Source organism: Oncorhynchus mykiss, chromosome 6 (genome assembly GCF_057628025.1).
Source record: "Oncorhynchus mykiss isolate SJ-2025 chromosome 6, ASM5762802v1, whole genome shotgun sequence".
Taxonomy (NCBI): Eukaryota; Metazoa; Chordata; class Actinopteri; order Salmoniformes; family Salmonidae; genus Oncorhynchus; species Oncorhynchus mykiss.
In genome coordinates, this window is record NC_143027.1 from 15,755,581 (window position 1) to 15,763,473 (window position 7,893).

The following is a 7,893-nucleotide window of genomic DNA, read 5'->3' on the forward strand; positions in this document are numbered from 1 at the left end:
TACTTTTTCTGATGTTAGTGCACAATCGGGTGGTATATGTAGTATTGTTGACCTGTGTAAGCTGTAGGCTTTAACTGACTGGACTGAAGCAATGTCAATCATGGAGTTCAGTCTGCTGGAGTATGTTTTTAAGAACCTCTGTTTTCCTTGTTTGCACCTCATGATCATCCCTTCAAGTCATGCACATCCCCCCCCCCCCCCCCCCCCCTTGTTGTCTAGTGTACATCTGTCATGACAGCTCCATGGTAAACACCGTGTGACGTGACCGTCCAGAGTTCATAGCAGGATGGATGTGGAAAGGGTTATGGTGGCATGGTCAATAAATGGCATTAAGATGTAACTGATGTACTGTCCTCAACAGTGTGCACTTTGTCTTGCAGGACTGAGTGCACCATCATGGCATTGGCTGCCATCATCCAGGTAATGTGATTTTTACCAATGGGACGAGGTCAGTCAGCCATGTACTGGCATGGAACGCTGGACCGAAAAGCTAGGTGGTTTTGTATTGAGCATGTAGCTTTCTGGACATTATGATCCATTATGGCCGACTGAGTCCTGCAATGGGAACGCGACTGACTGGATCTGGGAATCTCTTGCCAGTCCCAAAGCCCTTGAACAGACCCAGGTGAAATAATGAGTAACTCCTTACCCAATGCTAACCTGAACTATATTCAAGCTTGAGGGCCAAATCAGACAAGAGGACACTTTGAAGACTTTGCCTACATGGCAGAGTTATATAGCTTACAGAGAACTATAAACTGGACTATCTCCTGTATGTTGACTGGCTTGGCCTTTGTCCTGACTTGAACCCTTGAGGTCCCTACACATTTAGCCGCCTTGTCAACAGTGGAACCTTCCTGAAGGACCTTGGGTCAGGGGCTAGCCAAAGCACCGTAGCGATAACAACGACCTTCAGGGAAATCTAATGTAGCACCGATCCAAGAAAGCCTTAACTCCCTTTCTACACACCACTACTTCACTTGATTTTACAACCCAACCTCTTCCTATCTCCACAATGGCCGCTTACAGTCCACACTGGCATATATGCGTGAGCGCACACACAGTACCAGTCAAAAGTTTGGACACCTACTCATTCAAGGGTTTTCTTTGTTTTTACTATTTTCTACATTGTTGAATAGTGAAGACGCCTAAACTATGAACTAACACATGGAATCTTGTAGTAACCAAAAAAGTGTTAAACAAATATTTTCAAAGTAGTCACCCTTTGCCTTTATGACTGCTTTGCACACCTTTGGCATTCTCTCAACCAACTACAACTGGAATGCTTTTCCAACAACCTTGAAGGAGTTCCCACATATGCTGAGCACTTGTTGGCTGCTTTTCCTTCACTCTGCGGTCCAAACCATCTCAATTGGAGGCAAGGTCAGCTGATGCAGCACTCCATCACTCTCCTTGGTCAAATAGCCCTTACACAGCCTGGAGATGTGTTGGGTCATTGTTCTGTTGAAAAACAAATTATAGTCCCACTAAGTGCAAACCAGATGTGATGGCGTATCGCTGCGGAATGCTGTGGTAGCCATGCTGGTTAATTGTGCCTTGAATTCTAAATAAATCACTGACAGCGTCACCAGCAATGCACCCCCACACCACTTCCTCGATGCTTCACGGTGGAAACCACACATGCGGAGATCATCCGTTCACCTACTCTGTGTCTCACAAAGACAGCGGTTGGAACCAAAAATCTCAAATTTGGACACATCCAACCAAAGGACAGATTTCCCCCATCTAATGTCCATTGCTCATGTTTCTTGACCCAAGCAAGTCTCTTCTTATTGGTGTCCTTTAGTAGTGGTTTCTTTTTAGCAATTCGACCATGAATGCCTGATTCACTCAGTCGTCTCCTGCACAGTTCATTTTGAGGTGTGTTTCTGTTACTTGAAATAGTGAAGCATTTATTTGGGCTGCAATCTGAGGTGCAGTTAACTCTAATGAACGTATCCTCTGTAGTCGAGGTAAGTCTGGGTTTTCCTTTCCTGTGGCGATCCTCATGAGAGCCAATTTCATTATAGAGCTTGATGGTTTTTGCGACTGTAGTTGAAACTTTCAAAGTTCTTGACATTTTCCGGATTGACTGACCTTCATGTGTCAAAGTAATGAAGGACTGTCGTTTCTCTTTGCTTATTTGAGATGTTCTTGCCATAATTTGGATTTAGCCCTATTTAGTAAAAGACCATCTTCTGTATACCATCTCTACCTTGTCACAACACAACTGATTGGCTCAAACGCATTAAGAAGGAAAGAAATTCCTTAAATTAACTTTTTACAAAGCACACCTGTTAATTGAAATGCATGCCAGGTGACTAACTCATGAAGCTGGTTGAGAGAATGCCAAGAGTGTGCAAAGCTATCAAGGAAAGGGGTGGCTACTTGGAAGAATAACATATTTTGATTTGTTGAACACTTTTTTTTTTGCTTACTACATGATTCCATTTGTGTTATTTCATGGTTTTAATGTCTTCACTATTATTCTACATTGTAGAAAACAGTAAAAATAGAAAAATCCTGGAATGAGTAGGTGTCCAAACTTTTGACTGGTACTGTATGTGTGAATATACACTGCTCAAAAAAATAAAGGGAACACTAAAATAACATCCTAGATCTGAATGAATGAAATATTCTTATTAAATACTTTTTTCTTTACATAGTTGAATGTGCTGACAACAAAATCACAAATTATCAATGGAAATCAAATTTATCAACCAATGGAGGTCTGGATTTGGAGTCACACTCAAAATTAAAGTGGAAAACCACACTACAGGCTGATCCAACTTTGATGTAATGTCCTTAAAACAAGTCAAAATGAGGCTCAGTAGTGTGTGTGGCCTCCACGTGCCTGTATGACCTCCCTACAACGCCTGGGCATGCTCCTGATGAGGTGGCGGATGGTCTCCTGAGGGATCTCCTCCCAGACCTGGACTAAAGCATCCGCCAACTCCTGGACAGTCTGTGGTGCAACGTGGCGTTGGTAGATGGAGCGAGACATGATGTGCTCAATTGGATTCAGGTCTGGGGAACGGGCGGGCCAGTCCATAGCAACAATGCCTTCCTCTTGCAGGAACTGCTGACACCCTCCAGCCACATGAGGTCTAGCATTGTCTTGCATTAGGAGGAACCCAGGGCCAACCGCACCAGCATATGGTCTCACAAGGGGTCTGAGGATCTCATCTCGGTACCTAATGGCAGTCAGGCTACCTCTGGCGAGCACATGGAGGGCTGTGCGGCCCCCCAAAGAAATGCCACCCCACACCATGACTGACCCACCGCCAAACCGGTCATGCTGGAGGATGTTGCAGGCAGCAGAACGTTCTCCACGGCGTCTCCAGACTCTGTCACGTCTGTCACATGTGCTCAGTGTGAACCTGCTTTCATCTGTGAAGAGCACAGGGCGCCAGTGGCGAATTTGCCAATCTTGGTGTTCTCTGGCAAATGCCAAACGTCCTGCACGGTGTTGGGCTGTAACCTGTGGACGTCGGGCCCTCATACCACCCTCATGGAGTCTGTTTCTGACCGTTTGAGCAGACACATGCACATTTATGGCCTGCTGGAGATCATTTTGCAGGGCTCTGGCAGTGCTCCTCCTTGCACAAAGGCGGAGGTAGCGGTCCTGCTGCTGGGTTGTTGCCCTCCTATGGCCTCCTCCACGTCTCCTGATGTACTGGCCTGTCTCCTGGTAGCGCCTCCATGCCCTGGACACTACGCTGACAGACACAGCAAACCTTCTTGCCACAGCTCGCATTGATGTGTCATCCTGGATGAGCTGCACTACCTGAGCCACTTGTGTGGGTTGTATACTCTGTCTCATGCTACCACTAGAGTGAAAGCACTGCCAGCATTCAAAAGTGACCAAAACATCAGCCAGGAAGCATAGGAACTGAGAAGTGGTTTTATGGTCACCACCTGCAGAACCACTCCTTTATTGGGGGTGTCTTGCTAATTGCCTATCATTTCCACCTGTTGTCTATTCCATTTGCACAACAGCATGTGAAATTTATTGTCAATCAGTGTTGCTTCCTAAGTGGGCAGTTTGATTTCACAGAAGTGTGATTGACTTGGAGTTACATTGTGTTGTTTAAGTGTTCCCTTTATTTTTTTGAGCAGTGTATATGTACATATACACATCACTGAAGCTACTAGCTATATATTTTATAAGCTGCTTTACCTGTTGATAGGATACACTTAGGCTTATATGACAAAACCAGTGTTTGTGTATGACTGCTAAATGGAGTTGTACTATAGGTTCATATTTGTATCATAGCTTAACAGTTTGTAGGACCTATTTGTAACCTGTGAATGTGTAGCCCTATGGAAACGAACCTGATGTCTGTTTCTGAGAAAATAAAGGAACAGAAGCTTTCATATAATTGCAATTTCAATGTAACCCTCACTAACCCACCTTCCTTGGCGATACACTAACCAAGATCATACAGAGAACTTCTGTGCAGGCCAAGCCCAGATTCACCACCCTGTCATTTGGATGAGAACTGGTTGATTTTTTTCAACCATCGTCTGCTTTTCCAAACAGCTCAAAGTCAGAGACTTGGAGCCGATAACCTGTAGTTTCTCATTTTCTCATTTTCTCGTTTAGATGCACTGAAGATTACACAGACCTGACTCAAGTGTTCATTGACTAGACTATCGATATGGGTGACACAACTCCTCTCTTCAAAATGTACAAATGTAACTGTTCTGCTTCCTCTTCATGTCATATAGTGGATGTGTTCATTTTAGATTTTTCTACCTGATAGACAGAACTGTGAATCTTTTGCATCTTAAATACACTTGTTTGACCTGGCTAAATAAAACTGTTAGTATGTTTGGCAAAAGGTATTGCTTCATTTGTGCAAGACTATTTACTCTGAAGTGGTCTTTAACAGAATATCTTCTCCTTACCTGACAGCCATTCCTATCACACAAAATGAACATGTTACTCAAGTCAGCTGATCATTTCTACCTCCCCAGTTGTGTGGTAGTGCACCCATGTAAGTATACACTCTTTTTGCGCAATGCAACAATTGCATGTGTTTGTAACCGACATTCATTCATTAACTCAATACACTGAGTATAGCAAACATGAGGAACACCTTCCTAATATTGAGTTGCACCCCCTTTTGCCCTCAAAACAGCCTCAATCATCAGGTCATGGACTCTACAAGGTGTCGAAAGCGGTCCATAGGGATGCTGGCCCATGTTGGCTACAATGCTTCCCACAGTTGGCTGGATGTCCTTTGGTTGGTTGGTGGACCATTCTTGATACACACAAGAAACTGTTGAGTGTGGAAAAACCCAGCAGCGTTGTAGTTCTTGACACAAACCGATATGACTGGCACCTACTACTATACCTCCGTTCAAAGGCACTTAAATCTTTTGTCTTGCCAATTCACCCTCCGAATGGCACACATACGCAATCCATGTCTCAAGTCTAACATCTTTATGTTAAATCCTGTCACAATCCTGTCTCCTACCCTTCATCTACACTGATTGAAGTGGATTTAACAAGTGACATCAATAAGAGATCCTAGCTTTCAGTTGGATTCACCTGGTCAGTCTATGTCATGGAAAGAGCTTGTTTTGTATACTCCGTGTTTACGAACATACACGTTGGCGTTTGTGCCAAAGTCAGCATGGGCCCTCTCCAAATCAAACTTTATTTGTCACATACGCCGAATACAAGTGTAGACCTTGTCCTCCTTCAGTCCCATACATTCTGTCAGATAGCTATAACAAAGTGGAAAACAAAACTAGTTTGAAACTTAATAGATTACTGCATTGAATGAAAACGTGAGAATACTACCCTGCTTTACAATACACTATGAAAGTATGTTAGTTGCCACTTGCAGTCCTCGAGGCCATGTTGGCTAGGGCCTCATTCCATTTCAGCCCTTATCCCCTGAAACGGGGCCATGCTCTTGTCTAGAACAGAGCCCTGGTGCTGGCCTACCTCTCCATGCTGAGGCCGGCCTGCGACGCACTGTTCAGGATGGCCGTCATGGCGATCTCAGATGGGGGAAACAGCAGGCCAGTGTCCGTCAGGGTGGCCCGAGTCAGGAAGTCATCAGCACTCTTTCTCAGAGACTCTGGGTTCTCCAGAAGAGGGTGTCTTGTCTGAGGTAAAGGTCACCAATACAGGGCTGTTATCTGAAGCCTAACCTGCTTGGTTTTCTATTCATACAGATTTAACACACCTACAAGTCCGCAAAATCGGTCTTTAAATCTCAGCAACACACTTCATTAGGTTATGTTCATCTGCTGTATCTCTACTGAGCTTCAATGACCTGGTAAGTATCTCCATTTCCATCCAACCACCTTGAGGTCTATGAGCAGGCCCTCCATCAGTCTGTAAATGGTGTATACCACCAGGTGGAAGTTGAGCTGCTGAATGAGAAGGAGCACATACTCCAAGATCTACTCCAGAGCCCTCTCCTGTCCGGCCGCACTCTTGCTCAAGATCCCCCACAAACTGGGTGCTGGACACGTTAAAGTCATCCACCTACAGGACAGGTAGGCACAGGTCAGCCTGAAAGAGAAAAAAAGAGGTAAGCCAGGGAAGAGGTGGGATGAAAAGAGTGGGAAGTTAGCAAAACAATAGAGCAGAGGAAGGAAAAGTTGTGAAGAGAGCATGAGGAGGAGAGAGACATGGAGGTTAGTTCAGAAATCAAGTGTATCTGTAGCTACCTGAATAGAAGTAATCAGTGGAGCCTATATACTGTATTTCTTAATATAGGAATATAGGAGTACTAGTCAAAATCAAGCCCTTGACTACTCACTCACATGATTGTTCTGGGGTGGTATTCCATTAGTGAGTTGTTCAGGTAAAATCTCAGGAAATACATGATGGCTGTACCCTGTTGATGATTGCAATGTTAATCTCTTACATAAAACCGGTTAGGTCGGATTTACGGTGTACCCTAATGTCTGTTAACTGAGAACTAAAGTCTCACATAATTGGTCAGCTGCTCAATTAAGTTCTGGGTCCATGTTAAGAGAAGAGATGGAGCTCCACCTTCTCTCTTTGCAAGTTATGGGCATAATGTCTCCTTCTGTTTAAACATTCAAAAGATGCCAACAACTGCGAAATCTTGATTAGTCCAAATAACCAGTGAAGACAAACACCAGAACTACTGCTTCCTTATCCTATGCATCCCATTCAGTCCCTACAGATTCTCTGGGTTTACATGCAGTATATTTCCATGAGTGATTAGGTGTACCTTTACAAAATACATACCACAACAGACTTGGGCATCACAGGCTTGAAGGGCATTACAGAAGTCAAGCAGTCTCTTCTCATAGTGCCTGAAGAGGATGTCCTCCTCATAAGAGTCACTAGCCCTAGGCTTTTTAAAGGAAGGGATAAAGGAAAGGATGAGAGACGACAACGTTGGGAGGTGGCAAATATAATCATAAAGTTGTAGTGCAAAAAAAAACTAGACACTGTGACTCATTATCACATGTAATGTAACATGCTACAAATATTTTTACCTTCCCACTGGTGAGCATTTTGTTGCAATATTTCCCGGTTGGGTTCATATCTCAGTTTCATACTTTCTTCATTGTCGAATGTCCAGAACTTTCTCTGTGAGCTATTGTGCAACATGGTAAAGCTCTGCACATAACAGAACATGTAGGTTGTCAGGATGTCATTGAATCGAAGATACTGACACCAAACATGACATGTTCAAGGTAAGTTACCTAGCAAGCTAGCAAATTCTTTAGCCACCAAAAAAAGCATGGGACAGTACATTGCCTATAAAATTGAAAACGTTATTAGATAGTTCAATGAAGCAAACTGGGCTGGGTCTCCCAAATGCATGGTAGCTCTAAAATAATCTTAATTCACCGAGGTAAAAAAAAAAACAATTTCAAGTAGGATATTTG

At 43.7% G+C, this 7,893-nt stretch overlaps 1 protein-coding gene and 1 pseudogene across 10 annotated transcripts in view; one reads left to right on the forward strand and one right to left on the reverse strand.

Moving 5' to 3' along the window:
• Positions 1 to 5,702, forward strand: part of LOC110525313 (ras GTPase-activating protein 1) — a 51,262-nt gene extending 45,560 nt beyond the window's left edge. For 6 of the 10 annotated variants that reach the window (XM_036979444.2, XM_036979446.2, XM_036979450.2 and 3 more), the window contains 3 exons: positions 381 to 420; positions 4,919 to 5,000; positions 5,145 to 5,702. In XM_036979444.2, the coding sequence (XP_036835339.2) occupies positions 381 to 420; positions 4,919 to 5,000; positions 5,145 to 5,194 (172 nt within the window). In that variant the 3' untranslated portion in view covers positions 5,195 to 5,702. Of the gene's footprint in view, positions 1 to 380; positions 4,845 to 4,918; positions 5,001 to 5,144 lie in introns of those variants that run through there. The other 4 variants (XM_036979448.2, XM_090237039.1, XM_090237040.1 and 1 more) reach the window with 1 other exon arrangement.
• Positions 5,703 to 5,955: 253 nt separating this feature from the next.
• On the reverse strand, positions 5,956 to 7,515 carry LOC118964844 (cyclin-H-like; annotated as a pseudogene).
• Positions 7,516 to 7,893: the final 378 nt, after the last annotated feature.